At 31.2% G+C, this 18,110-nt stretch overlaps 1 protein-coding gene across 1 annotated transcript; it reads right to left on the reverse strand.

Moving 5' to 3' along the window:
- Positions 1-646: 646 nt before the first annotated feature.
- Positions 647-2,720, reverse strand: LOC108908663 (CCAAT/enhancer-binding protein). Its single transcript, XM_018712774.1, has 2 exons — positions 1,243-2,720; positions 647-1,149 (listed from the first exon to the last, which is right to left on the reverse strand). Exons 1-2 carry the CDS (start codon positions 2,220-2,222, stop codon positions 1,095-1,097), a joined length of 1,035 nt encoding a protein of 344 aa, XP_018568290.1. The 5' UTR covers positions 2,223-2,720; the 3' UTR covers positions 647-1,094.
- Between the last annotated feature and the right edge of the window lie 15,390 nt (positions 2,721-18,110).

An 18,110-nucleotide genomic window follows, 5' to 3' on the forward strand; every position in this document is an offset into this window, starting at 1 on the left:
TTTGATTTTGTATGAGTTAATATTTATACTTTAAAAATTAATTAGAGCATAAGTACATCGTCAAAAGAATTTCGCTGTACTGTATGTGGTGGACATCCGGTATATACAAATGTTATTATCAGCACTGAGATTTTTCAAGGTTTCTATTTTTATTGTATCACCTTATTTTTCGTTGATAAGAAAACCATATTTGTATGTCGTCTTAAAACGTGAGTACAATCGTTAAGTCAAATAATTGTTTTTTAAAGTAATTGTATTTACTTTCACAACCATGACTCAGAAAGTTTACGGTATTCTGGATTATCTGCTTGATCTGCTACAGAGTCCAGGACTGGGTTAAAGTTAACGATGGAATAATCAAACTGATTTGTAATTATTTAAGACATATTTATTAAATATATAACAATAACATTTTTAAGTAGTATAAAATGTACATCATTTTACAGCAATGTATACAAAAATCTATTTCTTTGGAAATATATTAAATTTAAAATACACTGTACACTATACATTTACAATTAACTTAATCAATATATTACAATAAAATTATAAGATATAACAACGATATATTATTTTTGTACAAAAAAATATATCCTTAATATATAATAATTAATTTACTACAAATTAAAAAGGTACATTGTTTCGGTTTAAAAATATATAATATATTCGTTTTTTAAATACAATTTAATTGATCACATAGCTCGAACGGAATAATTCTAATGTACATTAATACCCGTCAACAAAACTCTTTAAACAATTTGCGGAAAAATCGAAGAATTGTCCGACAAGCAGTATTTCGATGTATCAGATCACTCTTATTAAATTAAAAGAATCGTCGATGTTTCCGCAAACTGCCGACTAAACTCCTAATTGTAATTAAATAAGTTTCAGAACACGTCAGTATGAAGGAGATCTAGAAACGTACTATAGAGAACCTCTAAGATTCCAGTGAAAAAGGAACTCTCTGAAAATGCGATAGGTCTCGTCTAAAGGCGAAGTCATTATTGTCATTAAATTTAGTTTTTGTTCATAACAAATTTAAAGCTCTTTTCGAATTCGTAATTAACTAAACTAAAGCTAGATTTTCTTGTGGACTACGGCCCGTAGTCGTGCACGATTTCCATCATTCTCTGCCTGTTTTCTTCGGACCTGAACAATGAAAAACATGGAATAAATATACATACATACACCTGACAATAGACGGCATACACTGACTGTGTGTAAAATAAAAAAAAGCCTTACATATGTTGCTGCTGCTGCTGTTGGAGCTGGAAGGTGTCCAGGTGCTTGTTGATCTCTCTGTGGACGTGTTCTGGCAGCACACCAACATTGGAAAAGAGACTCCTCAACACATTTAGCTCCTCCGTCAATAGCTCTATCCTCTTCTGCAGCCTCTCGTTCTCCTTTATCAGGATTTTCACTTTCTCTTCCGTCTCCCTGGTTCGTACCTTCGCCTTTTCCCTGCTCTTTCGCACCGCGATGTTGTTCCTCTCTCGTCGCCTCCTGTACTCCTCGCTATTTTTATCACAGGGCTTGATATTTTTCCTGGCTATGTTATGTTGGTTTAGGAGAGCAGCCTTATTCTTCATAGCGTTCATATTGAGCTGGTGATGTATGACGGGACTGGGAGTTAAGGTGGTGAAAGTAGCACCGGGGTTCTGGGGGTACGACCCTGGCATATAACTGTTGGGTAAAAGGTTGCAGGACTGCCTTCTGTACTCCTGCGGATCCACGGGTTCTTCTTTTATACTAGGAACGTCGCTGCCAACTGAGCTGTTCGAGTCGCTGTTTGAGTTTTGATTTGCAGAGTACGTGGCTCCACTATGGACGGGTTGGGGCATGTATGCCAGGGTGGTTCTAGGGTAGCTGTTGTTGTGGACGCCCATAACTTGCCTCGACTGGAGGTTCTGTATGTGCTTGCCCTGCTGACTCTGCAGGATGTCGGTAAACAAACCGTCACTGAACTGCGAATCGTCTATTAAATTCTGGAGATCGAGGGAGATCTCGGGGGTGTTTAAGTCACTGAGTTCCCCGTGCTGCTGGTACTGCTGCATCTGGTGTTGTTTCAACAACGCTTGCGTTTGCTTGGAGCTACCGTTGTTGTTGTTGAGGGTGGTGAGATTGTTGTTGTTGTTCATGATTACAGTTTTTTTACCGTCCTGGCTCAGCACTGAATTATTTTGATTATGCTGTTGATTATCGTACATCTGGGGAGAATCCATTTTAGAGTCAATGTAACAGTCCAAATTTCAACAATGGCCCAACTTTCACTCGCGTCCACTTTCACTTTGCCGAAACTTGCGTTTATAAATTTAAATTATTTCACGCACAACGCACTTTCCAATTTCAGTTTTTAATTTATCTTTCGAATTAAGTATTGTTTCATTCCAAAATTCACAAATGTTCCCGGCTCACTTCTTAAGTGTTTCTAAAAATTATTCCGAAAAGAGCACTTTTGATTATCCAACACTGTGATGTAGCCTCGTTTCGTTTTTAAACCGAAAAACAATTTTTGCGATCAATTAGTCTTTGGGCGGTTGTCACCCTTGACGACCAACCAAAACAATTGCACAAAATAAACTGTCAGTGAAGCGCAGCCTACTTGGGACCACACAATCGTGCGCTTGCCCAAGCCAACTTCATACTGAGCGTGTTTAGCGCGGTTCCTGCAGTTTGTAGTTACTTTCGTAGATCATGCGCCGTATTTCTTGATTCGCCGACGTTCTTTTTGAAAGTGAAACACGGCGATTTGATTTCATGCTATATAACAGTTTTTTGACGTAATATTTTAGGATACTAGACGACGCGATATATTTATTTGTACTCATTGTTGTAGTAATTATTGTTCCGATTATTTTTGCATTGTGCACGGTGACGTTACATCGATTGATTTATTGCCTTTGATTAAATTATACACAAATATTGTTGTTTCACGTAGAATTAGAAAAATCGGGTTATTAATAAAATTTGGTTTGTTTGCGCACATCCCTGATATCACGCAACTCTTATGCAATTATTTTAAACACATTTGTTTTTTTATATTCAAAGCTTTGTATATAAATAAGAAAATAACAAATTAATGGTTCTATAGTTAAAACTTATAAATTTTAAAAAATATATAAATATGACACTGTATTGAATAGGTTTAGTGGAAAAATATTGATTATTTTTACCTACATATCTAAAACTGATCCAGCTATCCATAAATCTATTAAAAAGGTCCTGCCAAATCGTAAAACTGCCGAGAAGGTCCTGCCAGAAAGTAAATAGAATAAAATGTCACCCGTTGTTAAATAATTTTCTTATTTTTTGACTAAATTTTGAAAATTTATTTATAGTTGGTAATACGATATATATTTTATGTTTAAACGTTAAAACTTAAACTTTTGGTTAGAAGTTTTTATTATCCCTATTTATCAACCAAAACACAAAGTTACAAACTGCGGACGCTTATAAACCCTGTTATACCACTGTTTGTGGGTGAAAACATTATTACAATGAGTTTGCATTGCTTTAAAAGCACAGAGACTTACTTATGTACTTTGAGATTGTGACCAATTAACGCAATAATATGAGGAACCTTTATGATATAGGTGGATTATGGTATTCCAGAAAATTAATAAATAGATATTTAATATGTAAACATAACTAACATATTTTCTTTGCCTATGATCCGTATAGAGCCACATTTCATAGCATTTTGTTACTTGCTTGTCGAATTTGTTCAAATAATGTACTGGACCTTGACTAATTTAATTTAATTTGGATGGCCTATATCAAACATTAGTAATGATTCCCTAAACTGTTTGTCAAAACAAATACTTCGAAATCTTCTATCCAGTACTTAGTATTCAAATTTTCGATTTCTTGATTAATTTAATATATGAAAATAGAAAAACAGTTTACATGACCCACAAAGATATTTACGTCTCATGCAAGTCTATAATCATATGTTCATGTTTGTATGCGATTTAAAAGCTTGTCGCGAAATTTCCTTAACTTACACCTTAAAATAAAAATTTCAATTAGGAATAAACCTCACGATAAGCTTTTAAATTGCATAAGAACATGAACATACTGATTATATATAGTACGTGTCTATTTATCATATTTTTGCTGATGACACTTCTATAGAGCAACCATATTTTTGTGAGTTTGGGGTATGCACAACATTAAGGGTTTTTGAACTCCTTGGTTTATTTTTTCTTTTTAGTGCATTTTAATAAAAACTTGTTTTTCAAATATTCTTTTTTTACTTCTCATTTATTTTATTCTATTTTCAATGCAAACTATTTTTTAGCTTACCATTCGTCAATACCTATAGTGACATAAATTTGCGTTTGCGTCTCATTGTAGCTAAATCTCGTTTACGAGAGATGTGACAAACTACTACTGACTATAGTCGCTGTTGGTACTTAAGTTCCAACTCTGAACCTTCCAATAAAGACTTCATCGTCTTCACTTAACATTATTTTAAAAAATTCCAATAAAACATGATAAACAAAAAATTAAGCTAATTGTCGACTGTATTGTATAATATTTTACATAAAATTTCCCATAAGTACCGATACCAATTTGGATAAGTACTTTAAAAACAAGAAAAATATGAAGAACGTCTACAGGAACTTCAGTGAAATATTTGGGAAATGGTACTTACAAGAAATTCAGTACTCACGGATCTAAGGAGACTTTGAACAAAATCCTCTTTGTTGAATTGCACATTTTTTTCTTAAATACATTATTGCTAAATTGCGATGCAATCAGACAAACATAACCTAGACAACAATTAATAATTATAGAGGAAAACGACCCCTGCACACCTAGTCAAAACAAAAACAGCAGGTTAGTGAATGATAACATTGAAATTAATTAAATAGATAGGCGATGCAGTTTAAATAAAAATGCGATTACATTTTAATTTGTCTGGAATTTTTCTTTGTCTCCATCTCATCGGAAAATGTACGTAACGATATTGTGTGCCAGTAAATTGTAAAGTAAAAAATACTTAACTACAGTTCTATATGTACGGTGTAGTCCTAAACGGGTAAAACAACTCTAAAAGACACAAACTTTCTAAGTTGTAGTAAGCTTAGCTTCAGCACTGCTTAGTTAGAAACTATTATAACACTGAAAATGGACCACAACACCCAAGTTGATTTTCTCGAGAATGATTTTGACGACCTTTTTTAATTATAGGCTTATTTTTCAGTTAGATTACGACTTTCAGTTTTCTAAATATAAAAAAAATCAGTGACAGTATGGGTAGAAAACATCTACCCGTCTCCCGTAAGGAAACTGAGGATATGCTTGAAGTAATATGGAAGGATGGATAGATCAAAGAAAGGTTAATGTCTAATTCCTAGTAGGAATCGTCGACGTGAAGCGATAATTAGGAGTATGAATTGATACTGATTTTGTTCTTATTGTAACTTATTTTCTTGGTATTACGACTCTTATGTAATGAATATTGTGGCCCATATTCTCGCAACCCTACATGACATCAACACAACATGTCGCCTCGATGTTGCGACAGTATTAATTTTTTTGCAGTTTAAACAAATTCAATATGTGAAGAAATAGCGCATTCTCTCGCCTGAGGAAAAGCCAATAGTTCATAAAAAAAACTCAATATCACACTAAATGTTCGCGAGAAAATTAAATTTTCACTTTGAATAGCTACGAGTTTATTTTATTTCACACAAAGCACTATTTTTACAAAAGTTTCAAATATTTAAATGCATTTTTTGGACTGCTGAGATATTATTGGAATTGCTTCATATAATAACGTTATATATCCATGTACCCCTGAATTTTTGAAAGATTTTACCTGTATTTCGTCAGCGAAAACCACAAAATAAAAGTATGGGATTTGCTATCAAATTGCAGGAAGTTTAGTATATGTAGTATTCGACTAACAGGAAAAAACGAATTCACAATAACGCACGTATAAATATACAGATAATAAATATTTATTCATGAAAGGCGTATATGTCAAATTTCCATGAAAAAATTATTACGTCATCATTAAGAAAACACAATCTTTTCAAAATCTCTAGAGACACATTTTAGGGAAAATGATTTAAAAAATAAAAGTTTGTGTCCAAAAAAGTCATTTATTGTTGGTGAGAAGGTGTGGTAGATTTTGTTCTTGAAGAGGAACACCTTTCAAAAGAATCATACGTTGGGCCCGTGTCAGACTGTCAAATGTCAAAAATTATTTGACGTTTGATGAACTGTCAAACTAACCTAACTCCTTGTATTATCACTCGATTAAATGTCACTCGAAAAATAAATTCTCCTGATAAGATCTTTATAGAACTACATGATCATATCACGTACTATAGAAGTGATAACATATTTAATTAAAAAAATTGTCTTTAAAAAATTAAAAATGAGTGTACAGTCGCGCCCAAAGTATAAACTCCACCTGGATAAATAGTGTCTCATTTAATTAAAATACATATATCGTACAAGTACACTTAAAGTACAAAGATAGGGCAGATAAGTAAGATTAGTTTTGTTTTGGGTTGGGCGCTGATAAAATTCTAAACGAGTACGTGTTTATTTCTAATTTTCTCACTGTCTCCAGCACCTATTTTTGATAACAGTATCAAAAATATATGCAAATGACTACGTTCTTGAAATCTGAAAAGGTAAAATACAATCAGAAAAACAGGAAAGGCATTTATGTATTTACGAGAGCAGGAAAACATTTAATTGGCCGCAATAAAATTAAAATAATAAATCCGCTGACGACCACAGAGCTATTTATAAGCGCAATAAAAAACATAAAGGTAACACGTATCTGGGTTCAGCACTATGCGAGTGTAACGAAATAGTGCTGATAAAACCGAAAAGCTGAATCTAGCGCGCGTCAAAAAAAACCTACGTAGCACAAATGCACAAGCCCCGCAGCAGTTGTCTACGTCATGTGACGTCACAAACCTGAATCCTGCCGATTCACACGTGCAGGAATGCATACGAATTCCTGCTGCTGAAAAGTAGGTCAGAAAGTGGTCGCATTGGAACGATCTAGGCGCCATCTCGGAGTTACGCACGAAAATTATTTATCTAGGGTAAGAACCGTTTACAGGACTAACGGCAATGTAAAGTGACAGTGCTGTGCTGCCACCTCTAGGGCAGTAGTGCAAAGTTTGTTCGTTGCATTGGTTGGTATCTGAAATCGTAAAGTTTTCTTATGCGAAAACAAGATTTCTACGTACTGTTAATTTAGCTCTATCTGCCAGTTAACATCGCAACTTTTCACAGAAAAGAATATACCTACTTGAAAGAAATCTGCAAAATGTATTTCTGTAAATAAACGTATCTTGGGTTTTTCATATAAAATTATGTATTTTCAAGTAAATTCAGGGTATTCGTTCTTCGAGCAGCATCATTGGAAACTCGGTTATCTTAAGGATGGAAACTGATGCATTTCTGGTTGCCTAAATTATACCGAAAAATGGTAGAAAACAGCCCTTTTTTATTCCAATATATCTTTTTAAAGCAATGGAAGAAAGTAGTAAAATTTCATATCACATTTGGCAAAGTATAAATGAAGACAGTAAAGCAAAAATTAATTGGGATAGATAAATAATTCGTGAGAAATTAATTTCTAAATATGAAGGTTTTTTGGACTTTTACAAAGAAACGATTATTTCTTCATAGTATTACAGAATTATGCAATTTTTTATATAGTTGTCTTTAAATAAATAAACTGATTAGACTTTATTTCATAGTTTGTTCATCACTTTATTATTTAAAAAGTTATATTGGAATAAAATTATTAAAAAATATTCATTCATGAATAGCATTATCTTCGACTTTTAATTCGCCTGATTTGTAATAGATGTCGCACTAGTAAAAATTTATTTATGAATGGACTCGGGTTATTTCTAACGAACAGCTGTTGTATGTGGTTAATTTGGTATAACCTGATTCTGAATTGGTAATCATGGTTTCTGTTAATTGATACGTAAATATTTAAAGAATGTCATGATCATTTTAGATATATTTTTGTATAAAAGTATATAAGTAACAGTGCAAGTCCATACTATTATATAATTTTAGGAAATATAAACAATTTTTAGTTTATTTAAAACCATAATTTATAATTAATATACCTATATTAGTATCTACGTTTAGTGGATAAGAGGGAAAACATTTTTATTTTCTATTCTACTAGAAAAAGTAATTCGTGACAAAAAATATTTTGCTTTTTAATTGAATATGTTTGTCATGAAAAACTGTAATTTATATATACAGGGTGATCAGAAATTTAACAAAATTAATAACGTTGAAGAATAAACTGCTTTTGTTTTTGATAATATAAAAAAATGTTAATAAGAAAAGTTGTTCATAACGGAAAGTTTTGTTATAATTACGATTTGTGAATAAAACAGCTTACTTTGGTATAAACAGAAATGGAAAATATTATATTTTTAATAATTAATATTAAGTAATTCTTGATAAAAAAAATCGCATATTAATATAAATAGAATTTTAATTGTGAATATACATAATAATGAGAAAATATAAAAAATATGTACGATATACTTATTTTGTCCAAAAAATGTGTAAAGAATTATATACAGAAGGACGATTTGAGACTACATTTTTTTTATGAGAAATAGGTATTCAGTTCACTTCACTTGAAAAAATAGTTGTAGGTTATTTTAATACCTCAAATATAAACAGAAATTCTGTGGAACAGTGTAGCTTAATAAATATGTAAATAAATGAAAGTAATAAAGAAATAAATAGAATAGGTACAGTAGAACAGGAAAAAATTTAAAAAATCATAAAATAAAATTATTTCTTTTTATTAATTTGAGCTTGTATAATATATTCTGGATCCATACATATTTTTCCCTGTCGAATATTTTTGTATATTATTTCTGGTAGTATACAATTTTTATAAAATTGTTCCAAATTTGTTGCCATTGATTTTTTCCATAATTCTTCATCTTTCTTAATTTGTTCTACATAGAGCGGGTTGTTTTCACCACTATGGGTATATTACGAAATAGCATATAGACTTCTTCCGGTTATATTTAACTGTCTCTGTATCTGAAAGTAAGAAAAGAATTTTACCAGATAATATTTGTTATAAACATAGATAATTATACATTTTTACCTATTATGTTTTTGATTTACCATAATGATATATCTAGTCATATATAGGGTGCCACAATAGTACGGTAAAGTTTAGTATAACTGCCTGTAGTAGTGATACGAAAAAAGTTACTAGCTCGAATTCACATTTTATTATTATTTCCATTATTCATTATTTTCAGAACGAATTAAACGTTCAGAAAATCTTGTTTTTGGCCTGAAGATTTTGCCCTATACAACTATAACTGAAAATAATTATAAACTTTGTCACACTATTGGAACAGCCTGTATGTGCATTGCAACGACAATATGCCATATTTATATTACGGCTAAGTAAGCGGACAGATTGTCGCATATGTAATTTTTATTTTCAAATAATCAAATACAATACCTACATATTTATTTTAATATCTATTATTTACTTGAATTTAGTACTAAGTACAACTATGCCTAGCAAATTGTAATACTTACTCTGTTAATGTTTTTTCCTTCATATAAAAAATAGTAAACTCCACAAATAAAATATTTCGCAGTAACAACGCAACAATAAAAGATAACAGCTCAAAGATCCATACAAGAAATAATAAATGTAGAAAATAATATGAAATAAAACTTTTAGTTGGCTGCAAATATTATAAATTTGTACAACGACTTGCCATCCTCCTTTTTTGTAAATATGTACATAATAATATGTAGAAGATAGAAAATAGAAATATTTTCAGAACAAAAAAACGGCGGCCGCAAATTGGAGTTTTTATTATTTTATTACTCTTCTCTTTTCATATGCAATTATGAGATAGCAAGAGAGTGGGATGGACGATGGACGTATAGGCCGGAAAACTTATTGTGCACGTGTGCGTGCACCTGGCATTTTCTCGTTTTTTTTTAGGTCTGTTTTGCCGGAATTTGAATGAATGAAATAATCGTACTATTTTTACTATAAACGTATTTCCTGTAGCGACATCTATATGAATGATGTATTACTTTGTTAGATGAAACGGGACTTCAATTTCCGTTCTTAAGAAACACAATGTCAATCATATTAAAAATTTGAGCTAACTTGATTTGATTTCAAGTTAGCAAAGGACAGAAAATATTGATTTTTGTATCAACTTTTTAAATGGAAATCGGAAAGAGATTTTTTATGTAATTCAAATATGTAGTCGAATGATGTGGTGTTTAAAAGGAGGGAAAAATAACGTCCAACTTTTGTTTCCCTTAAGGACACCATATTGGATTTTTACATTTTTGAATTTAGCTCATTTTTCCGATTACGTAGATGTGATTGATTTGCTTTTTTGTTTTCGTAAAAATATCAAGTATAAAAAAAAAAAAAACATCCAGCTATTTTTCATTAGAATGTCATTTTTAGTTATCCAAACTTTGATAGTGTCTGAAAATTTAATTAAGGTATCAAAATTTCGAAATATACAGTCTAATATTTTACTCTCAAGGCACTCTTAGTGGGCAAATTGATATTTCGACAAAATCAAAAGAGAATATCATCACCGTAATCAGAAAACTGCGCTGCGCTGAATTAAAAAATGTGAAAATCCAATATGACGCCCATCAAGAAAACAAAAGTTGCCATTTTGTTTGTTTATCCTAGTAGGCACTACGGTTAAACAAGTGAAAAATTGTTTCAAATGAAAGGTTTTACCTAGCCTATCCCCTCCCAAACCCCTCAACCCCCCGTTTTATTCACCTCTCAATGCTTCTGATCATAATTGTCTAGAACAACTTTTTTCAAGCATTTTGACATAAACATCCTGAGCAGGATGGTGAAACTAAAAAATTCAGATATTTCCAATGATGTTTTACGCTTGGACTAGCTGTTTAATAAATTAGTAGAAAAAAATAGCTGATTGGTATGCAATATGGCGACAACACGACAACCAGTAGCGAAGATCCCACTGATAATGCCATTGAAATTTCCATAATTATATTTTATTTTAATTTAAAATGATTTTATCATATAGTCGGAATAAATTTAAAACATCCCTAAAATCATTCGATTCATAAAGACAATATATACTTTCGATTCATAAAGACAATATATACTTTTTGTCTAAAATTCCAATTTAAATACACTGTAAATTTTCAAAGATCCCAAAAAAATTGAAGCAATTTTACTTTTTTGGAAGTTCTGCTGCCACGCTGAGTATAACTTTTAATAGTAATGATCGGACTTTAATGACTTTATTTTCAATTTTTTAATTAGTAATTAAATTATTAGTAATTTAATTAGTTAAATCAATAGACAAAGTTTCATCAAACTACCTCTTCAGAGAGATATGAAAAAACGATTTATATATTTTTTAAATTTCTACACCCTGTATCTTGGAAATCAGTGGCTTCAGACATTTATTAAGATATTTTGACTTAAATAATAAAATCAAAGTTATAACACCCTGTACATGCATATGTATATGGTCTATCATAATTTTTTCAGTTTTAATAAGATTACAGATATAAATATTAGCGAATTAAACCTATCAATTAATAACATATTTATAAACAAACAAAACTGTCAGCACGACAGAAATATTGTTTATTTTAGCTCAGTACCTAACCTATATAACAGTTTTTAGGTCCGAATTCTTGACACATGCCCCGATTGACGTGAAATTTTAACAGTAAGTATAAAATTGCTCAAGAAACAAAGGTTGCATAGTGCCGATGTGTGTTTTCACCCTGGGGGTGAATGCCACCCCTTCTCGGGGGTGGCAATGAAGTGACCCATTTTAATCGCAAAAATCAATAGAGAGATGAATTCTAAGCAAATAATGCTCTATAACGTTTTTTCCAAAAATTAATATTTTCCGAGTTATTTGCGATTGAAAATTTTTCATCTAAAAAGTGCATGTTTTTCAACCATTTTTGATAAATAACTAATAATTTTATCCCATATAAATCAAAAATAAAGCTTTTGAAATAAGAATCGATTCATTTTTTGTTGATTACCGTAGATGTAATAATAACCGAGTTATCACTCTCTAAAGGTGATTGTTTATTTTTCGGAAAGTAAAATCGAACCTTTTACCATAAAATAATGGCGAAAGAACTAATTTTTCTAAGAAAATGAATATAACCTTTCATAAAGTGCTTGGAAAGACCTTTCAAATGATTTTTGAAAAAATTTCGTAGCTCAAAAACTCGCGGAGTTATGATCAAAATAAAATGGTCATCTCATTTTTTCGGAGAAAAAATCAACAATAAAATCTATGGCTGAACCATAAAAAGAGAAACTAAACGTAATCCATGTACAGTTGACTTTATTTAAGTACTAATAATAGGCTCTGCAAGTTTGACCGGTTTAGAATGTCTAAATTTAAAAAATAGTTTGAAATAATGAAAAAAGAATTTTTTTAATTTAAAAAAAAAATCCATTTTTTCGAAACAGCTCAAAAACTAAACAAGATACGTGAAAAATGCATGGGTTCAAAATTAAAGTTTTTTTATAATATTTTCGCTCTCTTTCAATTTTTCTGTAGAGTAACAATTAACTGAGATATTACGATTTTTAGTTTGCTTTGCGTGTAAGGACCACCTTCTTTGAGCCCTTAAAACCAAAAAATCTCGAAAACGAAGAGTTCAAGACCCTTCAACTATATGGATTAATTTGTAGCTCTTGCAATTCCCTGCAAATTGCTTTTTGGAGCGATGAAAAATATTAAAAATTAAAAAAGTTATCGTGAAAAAACGAAATGTATTATTCAGTGAAAATTGTCGGATCGTGTAAATGGCTTAATTTCCGATAGTTTCCGAGCCGTAATATACGCACATGTCTATACAGGGCTCGAAAATCCACATGGTCCATCTGCCTTTACATGAGAGCGACAAAGTAAAGTAAAGAAATCCGTGCGATAGACAAGGATGGCTATAGTGAAGATGTTTCATAATCTGAATAGCCACCGTCCGTTTCGGGTAAGAAATGAGAGTGACTATTCAGATTATGAAACGTCTTCAATGTAACCATCCTTGTCTATCGCACGGATTTCTATGACTTACTTTATCGCTCGCACGTAACGGCCGATGTACCATGGGGACTTTTCGAACCTGTATATGTAGTCGACAGTGATGACAGTTCTTTAAATGATATGTAAATTTTTGATAATAAAGTAATTCACTAATTACTTACATAATTTAAGTTTCGAGTTTTTTAAGTGATCTCGTTGAATTTAGCAATGTATCGTTGAGTGTTTTGAAGCAGGTAAAAATTCTTCAATTCCTCATTAAGGGTTGTTTTTAAGGATTGAAACATTGCAATGAATCATCAGTAATATTATAAACAGTTGTGAGTCTTTCATTCATTATAAATGCTATGAAGATGTGAAAAAAATGGTTTGCTTTATTTTCTGCATTAAGGATGGTTTTTGAGGTTTGAAACGTTGCAATAAATCATGTATTATTTCATAAACAGTAAAAAATATTCAATTCTTCATTATTGCTCCGTCAAAAGATTTCAGAGCCACGAAAACTAATTTTTGGTTTTTTTCCTCATAAAGGGTGGATTTTAAGGGTTGAAATATTGCTACAAATAAAAAATTATTATTCAAAACATAAAATAATGCTTATTCTATTGACATAACACTTAAATCTATGGTTTTTACGTTTTCTGCAAGAAGGGGTAGTTTTCACCTCCTAAAAACAATAAGCACACATTATGGATATGTTACTTTTGTAAAGGAGGGTGAAATGAGCTTACTCACCAATTTTCATGGAAATCGGTGCGTGTGTCAAGAATTCGGAGGTAATATCCTATTTTTACCGTTGTATACTGGATTATTTATGACATACAACATACAACCACTTTTAATGATTCGAAACAGTTCCGAGTTTATTTTGCCAATTTCAAAGATGAATAATACGTTTTAGTTAATCCCCGGCAATTTTCCCTTATCAAATGACATCAGAGAAGAATAGTGACTTTATACGCACAGAAGATCAAAGTCCAAGCTGACATTTTTCATTTGTCGCATGAGGTAACTACATAGGTCATAAAAATTATTGTTGTTGGTATGCAGTTCGGTTCCAACATTTAAACATCGACTTAGATTGATGTAATCTTCGGAGAAGTTAATACCAATAAGTCTGAAAATGTGAATATATCACTACTGGGAAAAATTATGGAAACAAAAAAAAAATCAGACATTTTTTTTGTTTTTTAATGGTTTTTGATAAGCTGTATCTCTGTGAAAAATGGTGGTGTCGAGTTTAAGAAAAATAGTTTAAACCTTACAAAATTTTGAGCTCCAGTTATTGAGCAAACATAACGGAAAAAATTTTCCAAACTTTTTTATTTATTTTTAAGAGTCCAAGTACTCAAGAAAGTTTTTTCACTTAGACTGATGCATAGGTCAGTTAGTTTGATTATTCAGTTTTAGTTTGTTTTTTTTTTGCCTCTGCAGGTCAATTTTTTGTTAAGATATCCGGCCTCGAATGAAAAAGGACCGTTTTGTCTTTGATCATCAATATCTCAGTAACTAATGACTGTACAGTAAATTTAAGGGCGGTTTTAAATACTTGGACTCTACAAGGACTTTTCATGGATTTTTAAGAAAAAACAAATTTCATCCTTAACATTAATTTGAAAAAAATGCAAAAAAATGACTTGAATGAAATTTTGTCGCTAATTTACAAATTGTAATGAAAAGACTATTGTAAAGTCGACAAAAATTCTTCTTTTTCATTTTGATAATGATTACATAATGTTTAGTAGAAATAAATGTGTTTCTTTAATTGTTTCCAAAACTTTGATCATTTGGAACAGAAAAACGGTTCGATCCATGAACTTATCAATTTACAGGATTATTGTGGGTACATTGAGCTGCAAAAATTTCTCTCAACATTAGTTTTTTCATCAATAAATTGTAGATTATCTAAAAAACCGTAAAAAGTATTTTTTGCACTTTTTTTCAATCAAGGATGAAAAAAAATTATTTCTTGAGGTAGGTATTTCTTTAGGTGCTTGATAACAGTAACTCACAAAAAAATTTTGTCAAAAAAATCTTGAAACTAGAGACAAAATTTTTCGCTGTGATACAACTTTTCAGAAATCACTAAAAAATGTATGAAATTTGTTTGTTACCTTAATTTTTTCCAGTACTGCAGTTACATACTTAAAAATCCGGTAACACAGAGCACTTAATATGTATTATGCCACTTTCTTGGAATTGGAAATGTGTAGTTTTTGTTTTCTCTTATAGACCGGAAGATATTAGACTGAAGTTCGACGACGTCTTTCTCGTTTATGCCTCTGAGAGTACTGAAAGGTAACCGAGAGACAAGTACAATAAACTAAATTTAAAAGATGGGCTGCGGGACACCTTCGTGAAAATTCAATTTTCCTTTTCAAAAAAATAATGTGTACAGCGACGTATTTCTCACTTATGCCATGTTCGTAAGTTGAAGAGAAGTATCGATTTTATCACGAAATTTTTTTGGCATAAGTGTCGCAAGAGACCTAAATATGGAAAACTTTGTAAGAAAATGTGGAAAAACATCTTTATTTGTCTACCAATTTCTCATTAATGCCAATTAGAAATATGACATTATTATATTCGAAAAGCTCATAAAAAACATTGGCATAAGTCCTACTAAGGACTAAAGAAAATAGGGCTTTGGAAAAGCTGCGGAAAAAGAAAATTAAATTTTCACATAGGTGTCCCGGCGGGCACATCGGTTTTTTCCATAATCTTACTTGTCTCTAATGTATCTTTCAGTACCTACCCTAAAAGGCATCAACGAGAAAGGCGTCGTTGAACTTTACGAATATCTCCCGATCTATTAGGAGCACTGATAAATATGTTTTATTAATAATCTATATAATATTCCAATAACATTTTATCAATTAAGTATAACGAAAAGTGTCAGCAATTCGCTAATTTTTTATTATCTTCAAGTATTTCAATTGGATAGTAACAAATTTTAAGTTTATATAAAAAAATATTCTGCATTGCTGAAATTTTAGGATTTTAATTGATGCTGATTAAAGCGAGGTAGTTTTTCAATAAAATAATCTACAATGTAATATTTCGAAAAAACGCTTCGAAAAATGCAGCAGATCGTGGGCTAGTAAGTAACTGGTCATGGCAATCGGCCATATCTATAGAAGGCCACTATACAGGGTGTCCCGCATAAGAACCAACACAGGGCAGGTGCATGTAGGGGTGTCTAAAATATTGTAATTTAAACAAACTTACTCATGATATGATTTAAAGTTAATTGAAGCGCTACAAGATGTTCATTGGTGATGACTCACCCCTAAAATTGTACCGAACTTTTTCTTTCATTGACCGAATTGAAAAATTTGAAAACTTTGTTTATAGGTAAGTTTGGTTAAATTACAATATTTTGGGCACCCCTACATGCACCTGCCCTGTGTCGGTTCTTATGCAGGACACCCTGTATATAAAAAAATCAATCTTATCGTGAACAAAAGAAAAATTTAAGAAATATTATGGTTCTCATATATAATAATTATATACTTACAGTGTTGCTCATTAAGAACCATCATATTTCTCTATTTTTTTTATTAGTTATATGCTACAGGTAGTATGATATCTAAATACTTCACATTAATTTCTATTAATTTTGGAAATATATTGGAACACGGTTAAAATATTTTAGAAGTAAATTCAAAGTGCTATTTTGATAGCTAGGCATTTTACGAATAATTTTACCCACCTTCTGAATATAATAAATATTATGAGGGTAAAATCTCAATATTTCTGGTATTATAGACAATTTGAAAAGAAGAAATAAGGTTTTAAAAAATGTTCTAAACGCAAATGAAATTTTTAAATTATATTTAAGTATTATTGCTGCTTACAAATTGCTAAAGTTAATGTAAGTAACAGTAAACAGTGGGCGGTACCGCTGGCCAAAATTTGTGCTTGAAATGTTCACTCATAATTAATTACTCAACTATTACTCAAATAATAGAAATGGACGGAAAGGAAGGGGGAGATGACGCATGCGCGCTTGGTACATGTGACGTAACTAAGTGTTTTAATACATATACTAATACGCATACTTATTAGTACCATATTTAAGTTGAACCAACAGAACATTTTTGGAGATATTAGGTCTGTTCCGTCAGGAATGTGCATCCAACTAATTCTTGCGATACATTCACTGAAGACTGTGCAAAACCGTACTTATCTTATCAACTTCCACGTCACCTGCTACATGGGTGTTGTATAACAATGAAAAAGTAATATTAACGGTCGATAGAAGGAAGCACAAAAAAACAGGCACTTAGGTAGGAAATTCTGAAAGGAAGCCTAGTTAGTTGAAGATAGGTAGTTGAAGTGAGAACAGTGTGGAGATCGGTAGTAAGACGATCGGCGGGCAGTGTGACAAAGTAGTGTAAAATTAAGTGTTTAAAGTGTTATTAGTTAGCAGGTAATATTCTTTAAGTACTTTGTTGTTAATTGTTCTATATAATCTTATGATTGTGATGGTTATAGATGTTTCATGATAATAATTCTTTGTATGTTTAGCTTTCATTGTTTTATGCTCAGGGGCGTATATTTTCCTAACGTAAGATTGTTACAATTGTTATTAACGATTGCCCATTATTTATTACATGTTAAAATATATATGTGCATATATATATTGTCGTATATATATAACGACTTCTTTGTTTCACATCTAACTTGTTTTTGTCATGAATACGTTATACGAAAAACAGTTGTTTCATAATAATAATTCTCTGTGTATGTTTAGCCTTCATTGTCTTACCCTCAGGGGCGTGTATTTTTCTAATATAAAATTGTTACAATTATTATTATAGATTGCTCATTATTTATTACATGTTAAAATATGTATATTGTCGTGACCGCCCGGATATTGCAATAACGACTTCTTTATTTCACATTTAACTTGTTTTACCATGATTAAGTTGTTCTTTGATTTCTTGTGCTCACTTTATGTCATACGTCTATACGAGCCTTGTTGAGTTTACTAACATTTTCGCCCGTGCGGAACGA

Source organism: Anoplophora glabripennis, unplaced genomic scaffold (genome assembly GCF_000390285.2).
Source record: "Anoplophora glabripennis isolate ALB-LARVAE unplaced genomic scaffold, Agla_2.0 scaffold162, whole genome shotgun sequence".
Lineage (NCBI taxonomy): Eukaryota > Metazoa > Arthropoda > Insecta > Coleoptera > Cerambycidae > Anoplophora > Anoplophora glabripennis.